The sequence below is a fragment of the Nerophis lumbriciformis genome, linkage group LG02 (genome assembly GCF_033978685.3).
Source record: "Nerophis lumbriciformis linkage group LG02, RoL_Nlum_v2.1, whole genome shotgun sequence".
Classification (NCBI taxonomy): domain Eukaryota; kingdom Metazoa; phylum Chordata; class Actinopteri; order Syngnathiformes; family Syngnathidae; genus Nerophis; species Nerophis lumbriciformis.
Window position 1 is genome coordinate 10834271 of NC_084549.2, and position 23230 is coordinate 10857500.

At 37.4% G+C, this 23230-nt stretch overlaps 1 protein-coding gene across 2 annotated transcripts in view; it reads right to left on the minus strand.

The window, feature by feature from the left end:
- The window catches only part of LOC133581581 (annexin A4-like), a 40882-nt gene that overhangs the window by 14905 nt on the left and 2747 nt on the right, over nucleotides 1-23230 (minus strand). The window contains exons 2-4 of one of the 2 annotated variants that reach the window (XM_061935750.1): nucleotides 10904-11218; nucleotides 9510-9592; nucleotides 989-1189 (exon numbers count right to left, since the gene is read on the minus strand). In XM_061935750.1, the coding sequence (XP_061791734.1) occupies nucleotides 989-1189; nucleotides 9510-9592; nucleotides 10904-11216 (597 nt within the window). In that variant the 5' untranslated portion in view covers nucleotides 11217-11218. Of the gene's footprint in view, nucleotides 1-988; nucleotides 1337-9509; nucleotides 9593-10903; nucleotides 11219-23230 lie in introns of both variants that reach the window. The other variant, XM_061935668.1, reaches the window with a different exon arrangement.

Here is a 23230-nt window from a genome sequence, read left to right on the forward strand (position 1 = left end):
AACCTCCAAAGTCAAGAGTTTTTCCTCATTTCCAAATTAAAATGTTCCCATGAATAAAATAATATAGATAAGTGGTTTAATTTGGCAGCAAAATAATAGCTTTATTGACTATACAGGTGGTTTTCATAATCTTCACTTTCCTAACTGCCACATAAGTGTAAAAATAAATTAAACAGTGTATATATAGTAGAACTAAAATAAAGTTTTGACTTTTAAGACACAATCTTAGTTCAACTTTGCATTGTAAGACTTTTGGGCTGTTTGACTGTATATTAAAATCATGAAGAGAAAAGGTGGGTGTGGAGGGAGATGTGGCCAGCGCTGCCTGCAGAAGCAAAGGTCACCGCCTCTGTCCATGGTGCTGAGGACAGAGCACTATCAGACGGAGGCGTGGCAGTGCTGACGGCGAGAAACAGCTGGCAGGTGATCAGATTTCACAGGTGGTAAGTGTTAATCTAATCAGCACCGATGGCTTGGAATAACCGACAATCGAATATTAAACTTCAAACCCTTGTTACATTAAATGAGTTTAAAGCTTCTGTGAAAGGACTGCAGTCTACCTTGTCTGTATGCACATGTGTCATGTGAGCAAGTTTTAATGTTGTAAATGTGATGTTTTATGTGTTGTTTACTGTTTTTAATGTAACCTTGCTGCTGCCCTCTTGGCCAGGTCTCCCTTGAAAAAGAGATCTTTGATCTCAATGGGATTTTTTTTACCTGGTTAAATAAAGGCTAAATTAAAAAAAAAAAAAAAATAAATAATCATCTGTTGTCTTTAACAGTAAGCGGCCGGGAGCAGGAGGGGAGAGAGGATACGGACGTGACTGATAAGTCACGTTATGCGGGAGAAAGATTTTGGAAAAACCTATGTACGTTAAAAACTTTGTTAAAAACTGCACACTTGGCTCCCTGTGAAGTGTCTACAGTGGAACTGCTAGGAAGAAACTTCAACAGTGGGTTTTTTTTTTATAATTAGGGAGGTCCTTACCTTGATAGGAGCAGCCGCTGGGTTGACTGCGCCTCCGTACCCTGGCATCTGTGGATTTGGCGAGGGAACCTTTGGGTACCCTGGCATAGGTGCTGGCGCTCCTCCGTAGCCGGGCATTGTGGGATTGGCAGGTGGCGCTTGAGGGTAACCGGGCATAGGCTGGCCTGGGTAGCCTTGTTGCTGGGGCATGGCTCCTCCTGGCTGTGGGTACAGGCCATATGACTGTAGGTTAGGGAAAGGGGCACCATACCCGCCCGGGTGGTAGGCAGGTGGGTACCCCCCAGGGATGTAGGGGTACATGGGTAGGTTTGGAGAAAAACACCCTATGCCGTGGCACATCTGGTTGGCCTGTAATTTGGAAAGATTGGCATTCCATAATAATGTGCGCAGGTTACTTCAATGCAAGGCAATGAGATTTGGAAGACATTTAGATTTAATATGATGCAGAAACACTAAGTTCATCACTAAGTATTTAAACAAAGTAGGGCTGGACGATTCATCAAATTTTTATTTCGATTATGAAAATACAATAATCGGGGGGGGGACTAACGGGCCGCGAAATGTGCATGCAAATTCTGGAGCTTGTGATGGTGAAAAATAGAGATGTCCGATAATATCGGCCGATAAATGCTTTAAAATGTAATATCGGAAATTATCAGTATCGGTTTCAAAAAGTAAAATTAATTACTTTTTAAACGCTGCTGTACGGAGCGATACATATCCGGTAAAACACGGATGTAGGGCATAATTGCCAACCTTCACAATTTTCCCGGGAGACTCCCGAAATTTCAGTGCCCCTCCCGGAAATCTCCCGGGGAAACCACTCTCCCGAATGTCTCCCGATTTCCACCCGGACAACAATATTGAGGGCGTGCCTTAAAGGCACTGCCTTTAGCGTCCTCTACAACCTGTTGTTACGTCCGCTTTTCCTCCATACAAACAGCGTGCCGGCCCAGCCACATAATATATGCGGCTTTTACACATACATAAGTGAATGCAAGGCATACTTGATCAACAGCCATACAGGTCACACTGAGGGTGGCCGTATAAACAACTTTAACACAGTTACAAATATGCGCCACATTGTGAACCCACACCAAACAAGAATGACAAACACATTTCGGGAGAACATCCGCACCTTAACACAACAGAACAAATACCCAGAACCCCTTGCAGCACTAACTCTTCCGGGACACTACAATATACACCCCACCCCCTGCTACCACCAAGCCCCTTCATTGTTTTTGGAGCTGTTGTTTTGAGGCATGTTTAAAAAAAATAAAAAATAATGCACTTTGTTAAAGTCAAAGTATAGTATTTCCCATAGTTGTAGTGGGTATTAGGATTATCTCAGGGAGAGCATGTCCCAAATTCCAAACTGCTGTTTTGAGGCATGTTAAAAAAAAAGAATGCACTTTGTGACTTCAATAATAAATATGGCAGTGTCATGTTGGCACTTTTTTCCATAACTGGAGTTGAAGTTCTCTTATTTTGGAAAACATTGTTTTCGATTGATTGATTGAAACTTGTATTAGTAGATTGCACAGTACAGTACATATTCCGTACAATTAACCACTCAATGGTAACACCCGAATAAGTTTTTCAACTTGTTTAAGTCGGGGTCCACGTTAATCAATTCATGGTAAAGTTACATTGTTTAATGCATCCAACACAACAACAAAATTAGGCATAATAATGTGTTAATTCCACGACTGTATATATCGGTATCGGTTGATATCGGAATCGGTAATTAAGAGTTGGACAATATCGGGATATCGGCAAAAAAGCCATTATTGGACATCTCTAGTGAAAAAGATGAGGAGCGATTGAGTGAGAAAAGGGCAGATCGACGAGAAGTTTGGGATGTCACCATTGTTGCTAGTATGCATAATCAATAATCACTAAACTCAATAAAAACAAAAGAATTTGCGAAAGGAATCACATAATTGGCCAATAAAACGGAATCTGCTGGTCAACGCAAAAAAATATCAGGGAAATTAACAAAAATGTGAGCGAAATGTTGTCATTGTGAGAAGGAACATTTGTTTGGGAAAATGTGTCCGGTAGCGATCATTTATCCCCGACCCACTCAACTGCAGTCGCCCCGTCCTGACAATGTGGATGTCAAAAGACGGTCATTTGAAATAGCAACTAAACTACAAAGCTAAAGCGAGCAAGAACAATCTATACACCCACAACACATCTCATCTGCTTGTGTTGCTGTGTAGACATCATCCGAGCAACAACAATGACCAAAACAGTGGTCGCAACTTCAGAGGCGCTCTCTTTTTTTTTTTTTTTTTTTTTTGTACAGCCTTAATTAAGTAAGTCACCACTATACTTGTTAGGCTGAAAACAGCACAGAACACTTCCCCCTTTCACAATAATAGTGCGGTGCGCCACATCCGGTCTGATTGCACTAACAAAATAAAGATTTCAAAAAAGTACTTTGCAAAATGAATGAAATAAGTTTATTTCGGTCGTATAATCAACCATCAACCATTTTGTGTGACCAGTTTAACAGTACAGATTATACATATTTAACAATCATATACAAAAACAAAATAAAATAAAAAGAATGACCGAAAAAGGAATAGGCTGAAGCCAAAGCTTATATTTGCCTATCCTATACCTCCACTGAAAATAAGATTGCCTGGAACATCAACGTAAAAAAAAAAAAAAAATCAATGGGATGAAAGTAATTGTTACTATATTTTATAATTTTCAATTATTTCACCTTTCAAGGTTTTCTTAAACCTTAAAGAACTACATGTCTTCAATTCATCACTGAGCTTGTTCCACCATTTAACTCCTAAAACTGAAATACATTTGTATTTTATATTCCTTCTTACTTTACCTATTTCAAAAATCAATATCCCCGTAATCAGGGGTGCTCATTATGTCGATTGCGAGCTACCGGTCGATCTCGGAGGGTGTGTCAGTCGATCACCAGCCAGGCATTAAAAAAATAGTCCTAAAAATGAGCGATCATAAATCTTCACTATGACGTCACTTTCGTCACTTGATTGACATTCACGGCACTCGAGGGTCTTCAGAGAAGACGCTGGCTGCTGCCAGCTCATTAAAATTACCGACTGGAAAGCGAGAAACACTTTATTTCAACAGACTCTGGCGCCGTACCTGTCGTCAAAACTCCAAAGACCGACTGCAGAGTTGCACAGTTGCGCTAACAAAATAGGAGTCTCAGAAAGCTGGCGTGCACAAGCTAGCAAGCTACGGAGTTTGCCGACAATGTATTTCTTGTAAAGTGTATACAAAGGAGTACGGAAGCTGGACAAATAAGATGCCAAAAACCAACCACTTTCATGTGGTATTGGACAGAAAGGAGGACTTTTTTTCTCCTCCATTCGAAAATGCGGACCTTATCAACACCACTGTCTAATTACTATCAATGCAAGTCATCAGAATCAGGTAATACACCAACTTATATTCTTGTCTTCATGAAAGAAAGGAATCTATATGTGTTAAACATGCTTGCATTATCATTAAACACCTTTAACTTGTTAACAAAAACATATATTTCATAAATAAGTAAATGTAAATTATATATATGAATGAGGTAGATCCCCACGACTTGATCAATTGAAAAGTAGCTCGCCTGCAGAAAAAGTGTGAGCACCCCTGCCGTAAATTATAGTTTTCTCCTCTTAATTGAAATAACTTAAGAATACAAGCTGGAAGGCTGTTGTTCTTTACTCCAAACATAATTTCCATTGTTTTTCAAAACACAATATCTGAAAATTTTAACACATTAGAACCTATAAATAATGGATTGGTATGTTCATAGTAGCACGCTTTGTGTATTTTTCTAATACACAAAGCATAAAAGCATAATGTACTTAAAGCACTTTAATGATGCAATTACGGTACACAATTTATGCTTTGACCTAAAATTTTGGTCAAAATATAGGTGCAATTGTGTATTGCACCTATATGTAAAATATTACATTTGGATTTTACATAAAAAGCACACACTATATGGTGGTAAAATAAGTGTAAAAGGTAAAAAAAACTTAATTAGAAACAAAACGGGAAAACTGAAATGTATTGTTTTTTATATTCCCCTAGAGGGGGGGGGGTTACCCACATATGCGGTCCTCTCCAAGGTTTCTCATAGTCATTCACATCGACGTCCCACTGGGGTGAGTTTTTCCTTGCCCTTATGTGGGCTTTGTACCGAGGATGTCGTTGTGGCTTGTGCAGCCCTTTGAGACACTTGTGATTTAGGGCTATATAAATAAACATTGATTGATTGATTGATATTGCTATTGTTATTGCTTTTATTATTTTACTTGTCGTGGTTTGTTCGTTATTCATTTATATCCAGGTTTTTTTCAACTATATTTCAAGTTGAGTTTTGGTGGTACAATAAATACACAAGTTTTTTAATTAATAAATAAACGTGTAATTACCGTATTTTCCGGACAATATGGTGCTCCGGATCATAAGGCGCACTGCCGATGAATGGTCTATTTTCCGATCTTTTTTCATATATAAGGCGCATTAAAGGAGTCATATTATTATATTTTTTTCTAAATGTAAAAGACTTCTTTGTGGTCTACGTCAGTAGGGGGGGTGTTATGGATTATTTATTTTTTTTGGTCATAAAAAATACAATCATGTGAGCTTACGGACTGTATTGATCTATATTGATATATAATGTAGGAACCAGAAATATTAATAACAGAAAGAAACAACCCTTTTGTGCGAATGAGTGTGAATGAGTGTAAATGGGGGAGGGAGTTTTTTTGGGTTGGTACACTAATTGTATCTTGTGTTTTTTTTTAATTTTTTTTATTAAATCAACATAGAAAAAAACACACGATACACTTTCAACTAGTGCATCAACCCAGGAAAAAAAACCCTCCCTCACCTATTCACACTCACACACACCCACTCACACAAAAGGGGTTGTTTCTTTCTGCCAACAATACTCTGGTTTCCACAACATGGACAACACTTCTGCAAGGGACACAACACAGTCCCTGAAGCACACTTGATTGTTTGTGTTTTTTACGTTGATTTAATAAAAAAAAAACACTTGTCTACGTAACATGTAATGGTGTTTTTATGGTCAAAATGTTGCATAGATGATGTTTTACAGATCATCTTCAAGTAGCTTTCTGACAATCGCTTCAGGATGTGCCGTTTTGTGGGCGGTCTTATTTACGTGGCTCACCTTCGACAGCGTCTTCTCCCCGTCATCTTTGTTGTAACGGTGTAGTGTGCAAGGACGGGAGTGGAAGAAGTGTCAAAAGATGGAGTTAACTGTTTTAATGACATTCAGACTTTACTTCAATCAATAACGGAGCAGCATCTTCTCATCCGGAAACAACAACAAGTGTCCCGTCAAAAACCGTCCGACCGGAACTCTCTTATACCTAAAGTTCTTTGGGTGAATAATGTAAACTCACTACACCGGTATGTTTTAGTGCTTCCATGGCAAGTTTACTGACAGATATAAGTTAGAACTTTACACTACTTTATATTAGAAATGGCAACAGCGGAGGATGAATGTCCCATAACAAGAAGAATAGAGAAAAAGAAGCTTATCGATTACGGTTTCGGCACGGACTACAAAGGCGGACGCGTGCCATTTTCAGGATTTATGCAGATCCCAAATACAGATCAGCAGGTAACAGAAGGTAAGAAAAGTTGCTTTTGCATAATATTGCGAAACAAAACACAAGATAATATGTCTTACCTTATACACACACACCATAATAATACTCGTATAATTAATGCACCGACAATCCATCAAGCGGTGCGGTTTAATAGCTTACCAAAGTCCTACTGAAACATTTTGATGGATTTTTGAGCGCTGTTATGCCCCACAATGTTATTGTCTAAGACACCTAGTGGTGGAAATCAGTTTTGCAGTTTGTGTTCTAATTTGACCCTCCTGTCTTGCTGTAGCCAGCTTAGTGTGGGTGTGTTTCAGAGAGCAGTAGAGAACAGTTGAGAGCAGATGTCAAACAAACAGGACGTACTGCAGGCTTTAAGCTTTCTTTTCGACTTTGAAGGTCTAAACTTGTAAGTTTATGTGAATGTAACATGCATATGTACAATGTGACACATTATTTGTGCATTTTCAGTTTAAGACTGCTTTAGTAAGATATTTCTGCTCATTGTTGAAAGCTAATTACTGGCAGCATTTTGTTGGTTTGGACGCTATGTTGTATATAGATGGATGCTGAATGTAAAATGTTTGTTTATGTGTTTTTGTTCACAGTTTTACAAAATATACGATTGATCCTTCACTAAAAAGACCTAAACTACACTACAGACGCTTGGGACTCTTTTTTCATCAAGGATTATATCATGTTAGCTATCTGCCAAGCTAACCAGCAAAAAGCAAGAGCAGAATTGAGCAGAATAATGTTCTATATTTTAAATGGAACATATAAAATGTTGGTGTTGTTTACTTGAGTCATTGCCATCATAGTGCAGTCTCTTATGTTTGACTGCCTTATACTGGTCACACTTCTCATTACACCATGTACCAAACAAAATTGCTTCGAGGTCGATAAGCAAAACCAGAATTATTATCTACATTAGGCGCACCGGGTTATAAGGCGAGTTTTGAGGGGGGGAAAAGATTTTAAGTGCTCCTTATAGTCTGGAAAATACAGTAATCGCATACCTGCCAACTTTTGAAATCAGAAAAACCTAGTAGCCAGGGTCCAGGGGCCGCAGGCTCCGGTAGGTCCAGGACAAAGTCCTGGTGGGGGGTTCAGGGGGGCTTCGCCGACGCAAAATGATTATTAGCATTCAGACAGGTTAAAATGTTGCTAAAACCATCACTTTTCTATCAGTCACAGTGACTTTTCAAAACAAAAAATATTACAGCAAAAATCATATGGGTTGATTGACATGTTTATTCTGTAAGCTAACTTCAATAGTTTGAAATTATTTTGACAGTTAATGCCAGTTATCCTGTCAACCTTTCACAAGACTTCAATTTGTTCATTGAAAGTATAAATACTTTTTACAGTAAACAGATGGTAAAACAGTACTAAACAATTCCATTAAAAAAAATTGGTGTCATTATTAACTTTCTGTCCAAGTTTGTATAATCTACTGCCTTGTTCAATTGTAAAAAATATTCTGTGCCTAAAATTCACATTTCTATCACAATTATCACACTGTAAACATGGTAAGCTAACTTCATTAAAATTAATAGTCCTGTCAATAGCATGGAATTACAATTCAAATGTAGTTTTTTTGTAAGCCTTTCAAAAGAATTCAAAATATGAAAAATTAATGAAAATAAATTTAAGCCATCAGACACTTGAAAAGTGGCACATCACATCTCTAATGTAATCATTTTAACTTTTCAACAGAAATAGCACTGCAAAAATATTAAGGACATACTTCTGTATTTTGGTAGTTATGCTGTCAACATTTAACAAGATTTCTTCAACTTGGACTTGAAAGCATAAATAGTATAAACACTTTTAACAGTATAACAGTACTAAACAATTCCAATAGATAACATTGGTGTCATTACCTTTTTGTGGCTAAAATCCGAAAAACGTTGAAAGTTTTCCACTTGTATCGCTAGCAACGGCATTAGACTTGTGTTTTTTTGTCCCAACGTGGTCTTTTACATCGCTAATTCCTCCGTGTCCGATCGAAAAATCTTGTCTGCACAAGGTGCAATTCGCGTAGTTTTCACCCTTTTTGGAACGGATAATTATTCCCGGATAGGCTTTTGAATATTCTTCACGGAATGACTGCAGTTTTCTTTTCGGTTTAAGACTCGTTTGCGATTTTTCTCCGGCTGATTCCATGATCGTTCGCTCGTTTGGAAACAATGGCCTCGTGCTTGGCAGCGGTGCTATAAATAGCCTCGCGCATGGCATTCGGAATGACTCGATAGGAAGTTACGGGAAGCAGTGTCGATTGTCATTGTTGTTACGCGATTTCGTGAATAAAACTTTAAAAAAAAATTTTTTTTAATTAATGAAAAAACGTATTTTTTATCACTGCAACCGTAACCCGGAATAGGTTGATGAAAACCGTACTAATTACGGGAAAACCGGAGTAGTTGGCAGGTATGTAATTGTGATTACAATATCAGTCAAAATAATCGCGATTATTATTTTTGCCATAATCGTCCAGCCTTACAACAAGGTGAGGCCATGCTATGCAATAAAGATGGAAATCTGACAATAAAGCAAACATGAAAAAGGGTCAGAAAAGGGAAAGGACTACGAGTTGCACAAGATGGACAAGCATTAGAGGTATGACAGATAATGGCTTGTATGATGTTTCTCTTTTCATCATGCAAGAAAAAGCTAGAAAGATAAGCTGATTTTTTTTTAAAAAGCAACACATTGGATGCAGACTTACCATCAAGTGTAAGGGTGAAATATTCCAGTAATGGCTGTGAAATTCATTCTAACTGCAATAATCTCATCATGTACAATTGCAGATGTCAAATAAAACTTTCAGAGTGAGCAGGAACATTGTTTTGACTTTTATAAAGTGAACCTACCATGCCAGCGTTATATCCAGGGTTGGTGAGGTTGTTCAAACCAATGGAGGGATATCCGCCAGTCGGCCCACCACCCCAGCTGCCTGCAACACAAGAACACCTAATTGGTGCTCACAATAATGGTAAGGATTGTATTTGCTACGATATAACTTTGGGGCATTTTGGGCAATGAACGGAGAAATGACTGGAACTTTCCAACTAGCTAACAAGTAGGCGAAAAAGTGAAGGACCCAGAATAGGAGCTCTGTGGAAGTGTGAGTGGGTGTGTGAATGTCAAAAACTCGCATGGTAGCGGTAGTTGTGACCACAAGATGGGGAGACAGGAGACGACGTGCAGGTAAGACGAGTCTTTATCCCTCTAAACTAGTGCAGCTAGGAAGTGCACAGGAAAGACACAAGGAAAGCTTTGCAGCATGGCGGTACAAAGCAATGACAAGTGTAAAAGCTAAATACACTACACAGAATTCAATTATCCAAACCCGAAGGAAAGGCGAGGCTGGCATATAAAGAAGACTCATTGGCAACCCTAAACGGGTGTGCCCCAGCTTGCCAATCAGCGACAGGTGAGGGAGACAGAGAACTGGTGGAGTGTTAGAATAATCATGTATATATATTACCACACAACTTTAGTATGCTTAAAGTCCGTTGCTATAGTTATTAGATATTGTGCTCAAGTTAGACTTTTGTTTGTATCTGTGCAAGGACGAAACTTCTTGTCTGGGGGGTGGCCTCAGCCGCAGATGTTATCTTTGTTTTAGCCCGCTAACAGCCAAGGACTTCAAGGACCTCAACAAAGATAAGACGACAGCACGCAGACGAAGCAGAGACAACAAGGACCTGAACGCAGATAAGACGACAGCACGCAGACGAAGCGTAGACAAGGCGAAATCACAAGGCCCCCAGCACATTCCGTCACGTATTGTGCGTACTGGAGCTGCTTTGCATAATATATGTGACCACTCCTTTTAGAGGCGGCTTTAAGTGATGTTGACTGTGGAACTCCTGAATAAATAGAGGGACGAGGGAGCTGAACCTTAGAGCGTAGGGCGAGACTGTGACTAAGTGTGCAGCTCCATGCGTTCTCCTCATGAGATAAATTGAACTCTGTCTCTGCATGGTTCCTTGCTTCTTGTCTGATTAATAGATGTCATCAGTGTTTGAACCTGACAGGAGTCAAACAGGAAGTAGAACCAAACAAAGAGCTATACACATAAATAAGGAGATATAAAATGAGTCAGACCTGCATAATAGGTCATGACAGTGAAAAAGTCCTGTGGGTCTCCTAGCAACGGCACTGGAGGATTGTTTGTGTGGGTATGGGGTTATGGGGTGTTCTGCAAGTCACATTTAAAAGAGCTTTGGTGCGTACAAAAATGGTGTCTAATCTGCCTTACCTGCTGGAGGTGCAGCTGGGTATCCTCCAGCTTGAGGTGGGAAGCCGCCTGCCTGGGGTGGGAAGCCTCCAGCCTGAGGTGGGTAGCCGCCTGCCTGGGGTGGATACCCGCCTGCCTGGGGTGGATAACCCCCAGCCTGGGGTGGATAACCCCCAGCCTGAGGGGGGTATCCTCCGGCCTGAGGCGGGTAGCCGCCTCCTGACTGCGGTGGGTAGCCTCCTGCTTGGGGAGGGTATGCTCCAGCCTGAGGTGGGTAAGCACCAGGTTGTGGCGGGTAACCGCCGGCCTGAGGAGGGTATCCAGGGTAGCTCATGGCTTTGAAAGCAAAACAGAATGTTAGGTTATTCAAAGGAAACAAAATAAAAAATACACTGAAGTACTATAAAGTGCAGGCAATGGATATGACTGCTAATGTAGCGTTAGCAACAGTCTATATATATATATATATATATATATATATATATATATATATATATATATATATGTTGCCTGTTACTATTATTATTTTACATGCGGATTTACTCGTCATTTAAGGTTATGAGTGTTTTATTGTTGTGGTTAACTTATTTTCAAACGTGTTCAACTGATGACACTGCAAAAACTGAAATCTAAGTAGGATTAAATATGTCAAATAAGGGTGATATTTGCTTATTTTCTGTCTGATAAGATAATTCTTCTCACTAAGCAGATTTTATGTTAGAGTGTTTTACTTGTTTTAAGTGTTTTGGTCCTAAATGATCTCAGTAAGATATTACAGCTTGTTGCTGAAATGTTATGACCTATATTGAGTAAAACATGCTTGAAACTAGAATATCAACTGTTCCAAAGCTGTGTCATCAACACTCACAAGTATAAAACTACTTTTTTAAAGTAATAATTTCTTATTTCAAGCATGGAAAAAAATCATGATGCCGAGCGCATATGATTATGTCAAGATAATGGCACTAGCATTTACTTTATTTAAGAATATTTTTCAACATATTAAGCGAAAAGGTCTCTTTTTTTCTACCAAGAAAAGTGCACTTGTTATAAGTGAGAATATACTTATTTCAAGGTATTTTTGAGGTTCACTGAGGTTAGCTAATTTTACTTGTTTTGGAAAGTCTTGACAAGCCAAATGTTCTTGTTTTTGCTTAGTTCAAATAAAATACCCCTACATTTTGTAATTTTTTTTCTTGTTTTTGAACACTGATTTTTTTGCAGTGTAGTCCTTTGTTCAACTTATTTAGTTATACTAGTGGTGTTCCTCAAGGTTCCATTTTAGGTCCACTCTATTTCATTACGTGGGCTACTCAACTGGCGGCCTGCAGGTTCAGTTAAAAAAAAAAAACATGTAAGAGACTCACATTTTTGCAGCAGATTATTAAAAACACGAGAGTGCTGTCATATAGATGATCTTTGACTAGCTTTTTCACACAAAAAAAAAAACTTTGTCCGGATATTGAGTAAAAGTCTCTTTTTTTTGTACCAAGAAAAGTGCACTTGTTATTAGTGAGAATATACTTATTTTAAGGTATTTTGGGGTTCTTTGAGGTTAGCTAGTTTGACTTGTTTTGGAAAGTCTTGACAAGCCGAATTTTCTTGTTCTATTGGCAGATAATTTTGCTTAGTTCAAATAAAATATCCCTAATTTTTGTATTTTTTTTTCTTGTTTTTGAACACTGACTTTTTGCAGTGTAGAGCTTTAAAACGTTACCTTTAAAAAAAAATGGAAGGCTTTATAATAACAATATATTATTTTCTTTTGACTTTTTTTCCACAGCTAGCAAAAGTTCCACTGTGCTGGGGAGACCCCACATCTGCGGTCCCCTCCAAGGTTTCTCATTACGCCCGATGGGTTGAGTTTTTTTCTTGCCCTGATGTGGGATCTGAGCCGAGGATATCGTTTGTGCAGCCCTTTGAGACACTTGTGATTAAGGGCTATATAAATAAACTGATTTGATTGATTGACTTAAACTGTACCACCTCCAGAGCTGTTAAAATACCCAATATTAGCTGTATAAAATACACTTTCAACACCACAGGTATTATTTATCATAAAACAAGAAAAACGAGACAGAAAAGTCAAGAAGTACTGTATGCCTGTCCTCAATTGGCACAAGGGAAAAACGTTTCTTTACGTTATCGATGTGCAATCTGAACTGTACAGAAATTAACCTTTTAGATTAATAAATTAGACATTTTATTTCAGGCATACAGTAAATGGGCCACTATAAAAAACCTTGTGTGATCAAAGTTCTCTAAACAAAACACTTTTGGAAGACTGGACCCTAGATTTAGAAAAACTTGTGTAAAATACTAAAGTTTTTATTTTATCGTTGTTTACTTTTAAATAGATTAGATAAAGACTTAAGCTATGGACCCACTGTGTTTTACATGTTCTTCTTTCTTTTCAGCAAATTAAAATAGTATTCAGTGTCAGTAGCAGTTTGATAGATGTTGACAGTTGAGGGCAGAAATGCAGCTTTTTAGCTGTTAAAAGAGCCCAAAACAATACATCTACTCCAAATAGCTCAAGGACAGCTTTACGTATACTTTGGCTATGACTTTTATTTGGCATTTTAGTCACAGAATTTGGAAGAAGGGTTTAAAAAGAAAAGTGTTTTCTTCATACATTCCTAAATGCCATGGACAGCATTCTAAAGAAACGTATTAAGATCATAACAATATTTAAGGCAGCACATCACTCTGCTGAAGGCATGATCAAATGCATTATTAGGGATGGGTGTTGTTGACTTTTTAACCGATACTTAGGCCTTTTGCACAATGATAAATTGAACGACATTATTTAAAATAAAATGATAACGAAGTAATATATTTGAAAAGAATATATAATTTCGGTCTGGTTACTATCGTTTATGTTGGCACAGGTGCCATTATGAAACCGGGTTTCGGTAGACATTCCTCGTCAGGATGATGGCTTGTAGGATGTTTTCCCTACATTTGCCCATTTGGTCTGCTTCGGAAACTAAAATAATCACGTGGTTTGTTGTAAAATGGGACAAAAAAACAGACAAAGATGGACACTTCGTCCTATTTTAACATGTTTGGTTAAAATAACATGAGCAACACAATGTCCATCCATGCCTAATGTGAGTGCTTTTGGAGAATTGCTACATAGGTAAATGTGAATCATATGTTCCTATGGACTACTTGTTCCGTGAAATGACATCATTAGACTAATAGTACAGTCTTCTCTCTGTTTTGCACTTGCTGCAGTAACACACTTTCCTATATCCGTACATACAATAAGCTACTCAGAGTACACTCCTCACATTTTAGTAGACATTTATTGTACCTTCTCTCACGGGTGATGTCCAAACTTTTTCCACTAAAGGCCGCACACTGTAAAATTAAAAGCATGCGAGGGCCATTTTGATAGGTTTCATTTTCAAAACCGATACAATAATATTTTACATTTTTTAACCTTTTGGGCTGTTTTGTACCGGGGAACCAGAAGGGTCTCAGTCATAATTTTTTTTTTTTTAAATAAGTCATATATCAACTATACTTATTTTTGTCTTCAACGCTCGAACCTCTAGATTAGGGGTCCCCAAACTACGGCCTGCGGGCCAAATCCGGCCCGCCAGTGTCCAAAAAAACCAAAACATTTTTTAAATTTATTTAAAAAAAAAAAGTTTTTATTTTTTTATCTGTCCTTTCTAATCCATTTTCTACCGCTCGTTACTCTCTGTGTCTCCTGGCTACTCAGGCAAATCATATTGTCTAAAAATGCATGTTCCCATCGATAACATGACATCATCGCGTTCGGTATACCGGTATTAGTATAGTACCGCGATACTAATAAATCAATATCGGTACTATACCGCCTCTGAAAAGTACCGGTCAGGCCCCACACATGAGGACTTTGAATATGACCAATGTATGATCCTGTAACGACTTGGTATCGGATTGATACCCAAATTTGTGGTATCATCCAAAACTAATGTAAAGTATCAAACAACAGAAGAATAAGTGATTATTACATTTTTACAGAAGTATAGATAGAACATGTTAAAATGGAAAATAAGCAGATATTAACAGTAAATGAACAAGTAGATTAATCATTAATTTTCGACCACTTGTCCTTAATAATGTTGACAAAATAATAGAATGGAAAATGACACAATATGTTACTGCATATGTCAGCAGCTAAATTAGGAGGCTTTGCTTGCTTACTTACTAATAAAAGACAAGTTGTCTTGTATGTTCACTATTTTATTTAAGGACAAACTTGCAATAAGAAACATATTTAATGTACCATAAGATGTATTTATTTTTTATGTTTTCCACCCTTTTTGTCAAAACCTTGTTTTTTTATGGCAAAAACATATAACATGCAATTTGTGATGTGAAGTACTTGGAGCCTTAAATAGGTCAATGATTCATAACAACATTAATTTTAATACATTTTTTGAGCAATTCAAGTTTTTTTTAAAGTTCCGCTAAAATTATGGGGTATCCAAAAGGGCCCCACTTATAAAAGTGTTAAAACGTCATACATTTTTTTCAACGCTTACTGTATTTTTCGGAGTATAAGTCGCTCCGGAATAAGCCGCACCGGCCGAAAATGCATAATAAAGAAGGGAAACAACATATATAAGTCGCACTGGAGTATAAGTCGCATTTTTGGGGGAAATGTATTTGATAAAAGCCAACACCAAGAATAGACATTTGAAAGGCAATTTAAAATAAATAAAGAATAGTGAACAACAGGCTGAATAAGTGTACATTATATGAGGCATAAATAACCAACTGGTATGTTAACGTAACATATTATGGTAAGAGTCATTCAAATAACTATAACATATAGAACATGCTATACGTTTAGCAAACAATCTGTCACTCCTAATCGCTAAATCCCATGAAATCTTATACGTCTAGTCTCTTACGTGAATGAGCTAAATAATATTATTTGATATTTTACGGTTATGTGTTAATAATTTCACACATAAGTTGCTCCTGAGTATAAGTCGCACCCACTGCGACTTATAGTCCGAAAAATACGGTAAGTCTTTGGCTCAATTTCAGATCTCGCCGTCCATCGTAAGGTTTTATTAGTTTTTCATGTTGTTTTATGCACTTTTTTCTCAAGAAAAGTTATGTTTTCATATTACAAACACAAAAAATATGCAATATTATCCCCCAAAAATGTTTCAAACCGGAATTTTTGATGTGAAGTACTTGTGGCCTTAAATAGGTCAATAATTCAAAACATTTATTTTGATTCCTTATTATTTTTGGAGCAATGACTGCTATAAAAAAAACAGCATTTTTTTCTGGTTACATTTCACCTGTTTGCTCTTTTATTCCACTTCATGTATTTATATATTTGTTTTAATAGTATAGTTGAAAAATTCGCTGCGGGCCGCAAATGGCCACACTTTAGACACCCCCGGTATAGCCAGAAGGGATGGGCGATATGGCCTAAAATCTATATTGCGATATATATGATAGCCTCCTGCGATAAATATATATATGTATATCACAATTTGGAATGTAAATGACAATAGAATAATTTCAAAACGGTTTTGACAACAAAAAAAAGGATCATGGTGTAATCAATTAAATATTTAAATCATTTCCTACTATTGACCCTGATTTAAAAAAAACGGTGAAATTTAATTCCGTTTTTTTAGGTGGTCTGTCTAAACGTTTTTAGAACTATTGGACATTGTGACTTTTGGTATCAGTGTTCTTGAAAAAAAAGGACCCAAACACACATATTATACAGCAGATTGTTTGTGTACATATAATTTATACACACATACACATTGGCCCCCCAGACACATTTGTTTCTCTCAATGTGGCCCCCGACTCAAAATATTTGCCCAGTGTAGTACAGCCTGGGCAGCAGTATTGATTTAACGTACGCTTAGAATGAATCAACACATTATTATTGAGTACACCTCTCACTGAACATGTCTGAATCGTGGCCTAAGTGTTGTCAGAGGCCGATATTTACATATATCCGTATTTAAGTGTTACTTCTTTATTTTCATAATCATATTACAAAACAGCTAGTGTTTTTCTTCCAATTGTGATCTTTTGGTTGTCTGCAAATACTGTGTGCTAACCTTGAGTGTGGAATGTAAGAAAGAGAGATACTCCTTCTTCTTATCTATTCTTATGTCCAGGTGCGGAGGACAATGGGCATGTGTTTAGGCTGAAAAGACAAGACAACGAGGGTGGGAGAGAGAGAGACTTTATAGAAGAGAAGGTTTCCATTTTTTAAATCAGACCATCTTAGCTGCGCGATTGAATGTTCTATGCTGGACTGGTCTCATGATATTTACAAAGCTTTGCAAATATATTACAAAATACCTATCCTGTCTCTGGTGGTTCTTTTACTCAGCTTTAAGTGTCGTAAAGAGCTTGGGAGCGACGACCATAAACTTGAATTCCCTGGGAGGAACAACTGGTCCAAACGCAACAGTGTCAATATTTATGTCAGCTTCACCTTTACCTTCCTTAGCAAGGCACCTGTCACCTTTACTATGTCCGGAAATGGCCTTGCAGCCCAGTTTCCCATGGGCTTAAACGTTAAGTAGACGTTAGAAATCATGTTTAGTCCTCAGTGCCAGCAGCACTCATGCAGCGCGGGACTATGACAACCTCGAAGACACAATTATCTTGTATTAAATCACATGTGTTGTCAGATACTTAGACAATAGAATAAGTGTGTAGTCATTTTCAGTAGCTGGTGAATCTTCACTGCTATAAAAGTGAATCACTGAAGTATATGTAAGTTGAATTTAAATAGCATGGTTGAGAAGTTTGGATTTTATGACGAGGTCCAGGTCAATGATTAAAAAACACAACATAGTATTGCCTAAGGGGCTGTCCCGAGATAAAATGTGTCACTTCCTGGAGAAAAAGCCCTTGTTTGCGCTTCTATTCGATTGAAGCCATGACATGATGTGAGTCAACAAAAGGACAGTGGCTAATTAAACAATCCATCGGGGCTATTCAACCAGCAGTTCAGTTCAAAATTTGGGAGCAACAAACATTTTTGCAGCAGATTCCTGGGCATGGTCATATAGACTATACAGCAGACCTGGGCAAATTAAGGCCCGGGGGCCACATGCGGCCCTGTTGAGCTTTTAAATCTGGCCCGCCGGACATTCCCAAATATTTTTTTTTAGATCTTTAAGATGGAAAGTGTAGCTGCCATTATGATGTGCAGTGATGCTTTCTAATGACCGTAAGTCTTGAACTATACAAACTATTTCAATAGTTGGAATCTGCGCTTATGGATGATATACCAGTTACTATGGTAATCTAATTAGTTACTATGGTAATCTAATTAGTTACTATGGTAATCTACGTCACAGCAGCTCAGACGAGGCACCAAGCAGTGTGGGCGGGAAGCGTTTCCACAGACGCAGAAGGAGATTTTCACAACAAAGTCTAAAGCTTAGTGATATATAGAATAGAATAGAAAGTACTTTATTGATCCCTGGGGTCCGAGAGCCAGCTCCAGCTCGTGGTGCCCAAGACCAGACTTAAATCCAGGGGAGACATGGCCTTCTAAGCTCTGGAACACTCTGCCCCTCCATGTTCGAACTGCTCCCACAGTGGAGTGTTTTAAGTCTCGTCTTAAGACCCACTTTCATTCTTTGGCTTTTAACACTACGTGAGTTGTGTGGTCCTCTGTTGTCCTCTGTGTTTTTAAAATTTTGATTTCTATTGACTGTTTTAATTGGTTTTACCCTTTAAAATCATTTTTAATCATAATTATTTGATATTGCTTTGTTTTGTATGTATTTATTTTTTGTTTTTATTCAGTCATTGGTGGAGCTAAGGATAATATTTGAATATTGTTTTTAATATTGTTGTGCAGCACTTTGGAAACATTTTGTTGTTTAAATGTGCTATATAAATAAAGTGGATTGGATTGATTGGATTGGAAATTCAGCACATATCAGATGTATCAGATTGTAGGTGGGTTTATTTTGTACCCTTCGCGTTCATATTTCACTGTTGGTTGCATTTTTGTTGCGTTTCACTTGATTGTAAAATATGTCGATCGAAAGGGGGTGTGACATTCACATGTTGTCAATATTCAGTATTTTATCGTTCATAGAAAATTTTTAAATTCCATTAAGTTTTTTAAAGCGGCCTGTCATAACGTTTTTAGCATTCAATCAGACATTATTGTGAGGTTTTATATTAGTGTTCCTAAAAATAGATATACTGGCCCCCAGACACATTTTTTTTCTCTAAAAGTGCCCCCCGAGTCAAAATATTTGCCCAGGCCTGCTATAGAGGATCTTTGACTAGTTTTTTTTTGTTGCCGATACCTAAAACCAGCAGGGTGCTCCTGTCACATAGAGCAGTGTTTTTCAAGCACTGTGCCCTGAGATACGGTCTGGTGTGCCGTGGGAGATTATCTAATTTCACCTATTTGGGGTAAAAATATTTTTTGTAAACAAGTAATTATAGTCTATAGTTGAGTGTCGGTGCTGTCTAGACCTCGGCTGAGTAACAATGTTATGCTCTTCCATATCAGTAGGTGGCAACCGGTAGCTAATTGCTTTGTAGATGTCGAAACAGGGTATGTCGTGATCCCAATATGCAGACGACAGTGGGAGGCAGTATGCAGATAAAAAGGTATCTAATGCTAAAACCAAAAATAAACAAAAGTTCTGTGCCCCTAAGAAAAGGTATTAAAGCTTAAGGAACGAAACTAGAAACTGAACTGGCTACAAAGTAAACAAAAACAGAATGCTGGACGACAGCAAAGACTTACAGCGTGTTGAGCAAATACGGCGTCCACAATGTACATCCGAACATGACATGACAATCAACAATGTCCCCACAAAGAAAAATAAATTAAATATTCTTGATTGCTAAAACAAGTAGATGTGGGGAATATCGCTCAAAGGAAGACATGAAACTGCTACAGGAAAACACCAAAAAAAGAGAAAAAGCCACCAAAATAGGAGCGCAAGACAAGAACTAAAACTCTACACAGGAAAACAGCAAAAAAGTCCAAATAAGTCAGGGTGTGATGTGACAGGTGGTGACAGTACACCTACTTTGAGACAAGAACTATATTGATGCATGCTTGGTTATGGTTTAAAGTCATATCCAACAAATGTGACAACAACTTTTTACTGTCAACTGAGTTTTGTTTTTTAGTGATTTCTGCTGGTGGTGTGCCTCCGCATTTTTTCAACGCAAAAAATGTGCCTCGGCTCAAAAAAGTTTGAAAAACACTGACATAGAGGATATGTGTCTAATATTGTTGCAGTAAGTCTTTCAAAAGCATAAATTATTGATTCTGTTTCCCAATTTTGACCATTTTACACATTCGGCGAGGTGAAAAAAGTGAAGGTATGACCGTCTGAATGAACATTTAACATCAAATTCAAAAAGGAGAACTGAAGGAAGCCGAAGTTACTTGTGGTCAAAGACATGCAGGAAATGGACAAATGTTTGAAGATGACATCATCTGGACAACAAAGAAATAACAACTCACAAAAACATGATGCAGCTGAAGTCATGAATTAATAATAACTATTGTGCAAAACACCATTACACAATACTTTTAATTTACTAATGATAACTAATACGCTATTGCTTAGGTCAGTGTTTTTCAACCACTGTGCCGCGGCACACTAGTGTGCCGTGAGATACAGTCTGGTGTGCCGTGGGAGATTATGTAATTTCACATACTTGGGTTAAAAAATATTTTTTGCAAACTAGTAATTATAGTCTGCAAACTATGTGTTTTGTTGAGTGTCGGTGCTGTCTAGAGCTCGGCAGAGTAACCGTGTAATACTCTTCCATATCAGTAGGTGGCAGCCGGTAGCTAATTGCTTTGTAGATGTCGGGAACAGCGGGAGGCAGCGTGCAGTTAAAAAGGTATCTAATGCTTAAAACCAAAAATAAACAAAAGGTGAGTACTCCTAAGAAAATGCATTGAAGCTTAGGGAAGGCTATGCAGAACGAGACTAAAACTGAACTGGCTACAAAGTAAACAAAAACAGAATGCTGGACGACAGCAAAGACTTACTGTGGAGCAAAGACGGCGTCCACAAAGTACATCCGAACATGACATGACAATCAACAATGTCCCCACAAATAAGGATAAAAACAACTGAAATATTCTTCATTGCTAAAACAAAGTAGATGCGGAAAAAAATCGCTCAATGGAAGACATGAAATTGCTACAGGAAAATACCAAAAAAAGAGAAAAAGCCACTAAAATATGATAATTTCTGCTGGTGGTGTGCCTACGGATTTTTTCAACGCAAAAATTGTGCCTTGGCTCAAAAAAGGTTGAAAAACACTGGCTTAGGTTATATACAGAATAAATAAAGATTGTGCAATTCAGTTAAAATATTTACTCCAGTATTCACATATGTATGGATTCTCAATGCCTTTATTTGTTTGAATTTAATTGTTCCACCTGTTAGTTTTGCATTCATTATTAACAAGAAAAGGAGTATAATAAAATAAGATAGCTTAATTTGTGTCTGACACGAAAGCTACTGACAAGCTGCACGACTAATCGACATCGAATCGACAGCCAGGTTCACCGATCAGAATTGTTGAGGCTCACTCTGTGCATCACTCCCAGCACCTGAGCGTGTTTATATAACATTAGAATTAACTGAACGCAGTGAGCCTTCTTTTCAGTCATCCCTACTCGCAACTCGGTGCAAAATGACAAAAATTGGGGGGAAAATAAGATTACAAAGTCAAATCGGAAAGGCAATATGAGCCCATCAACACGGACGAACCAGCGAGAATGCCGTGATCACGTGATGACAAAAAACAAAAAGACAACGCTAGTTTTTCCAACTGGGAAAAAAAAAAGCACTTTAAGATGTTCATTATTTACTTAAGTCAAATGTTTGCTTACAGAAATGAGTCAATTTAATTTTGTCTTTGTTTATTTATTAAGGATAACAAAATGTACCTTCCAATTACAGTAAAATGGCAAACAAAAGTTGATGTTTTTTTTAAATGGTTGCTTGCATTATCAGTAAGTATTATGAATACATTACTTTATAAACTGTGTATCAATTATTTATTCAGTTTAAGGGCATAATGTGTGGCACCATGAGACAAGAATATGTTCATTCTCAGTCAAAAAGTAACCGGTCTTGGCACTCAGTATCAAGGGTTGGAATTGGGGGTTAAATCACCAAAAATGATTCCCGGGCGTGGCACCGCTGCTGCCCACTGCTCCCCTCACCTCCCAGGGGGTGAACAAGGGGATGGGTCAAATGCAGAGGACAGATTTCGCCACACCTAGTGTGTGTGTGACAATCATTGGTACTTTAACTTTAACTTAATTTCCTTCAGTCGTTACATTTACAGTTTTATGCATTTTTATATATAAAAGATTAAAAATCGTATCGCAATCACAATTTGAGAGAAAAACCACAATTTGTTTTTTTCCCCTCAAAATCTTGCAGCCCTAACTTACAATATTTATTGAATCTTACATTTTTGGACACACCAAATATTTATGCACTTAATTTTTTAGAAACTGAATTCCATTACACTGTTTTAACAAACTTAGTTTTTAAAGACATGCAATTTTTGTCACACATTTGTATTCAATAAATGGATGGATAAATTGAGAGTATAATTTGATGTAAAATAAATAAATAAATAAATATACACATATAAACATACAGTACAGGCCAAAAGTTTGGACACACCTCATTCAATGCGTTTTCTTTATTTTCATGACTATTTACATTGTAGATTGTCACTGAAGGCATCAAAACTATGAATGAACACACGTGGAGTTATGTACTTAACAAAAAAATTTGAAATAACTGAAAAAATTGTGTATATTCTAGTTCCATCAAAATAGCCACCCCTTGCTCTGATTACTGCTTTGCACACTCTCTGCATTCTCTCGATGAGCTTCAAGAGGTGGTCCCCTGAAATGGTTTTCACTTCACAGATGTGCTTGAAGCTCATCGAGAGAATGCCAAGAGTGTGCAAAGCCGTAATCAGAGCTAAGGGTGGCTATTTTGAAGAAACTAGAATATAAAACATGTTTTCAGTTATTTCACCTTTTATTTTGTTAGGTACATAACTCCACATGTGTTCATTCATAGTTTTGATGCCTTCAGTGACAATCTATAGTCATGAAACTATTTTTGCCTGTATTGTGTGTGTGTATATATATATATATATATATATATATATATATATATATATATATATATATATATATATATATATATATATATATATATATATATATATATTAGGGCTGCAGCAACTAATCGATTACCGGTAAATCGATTATAAAAATAGTTGGCGATTAATTTAGTCATCGATTCGTTGGATCTA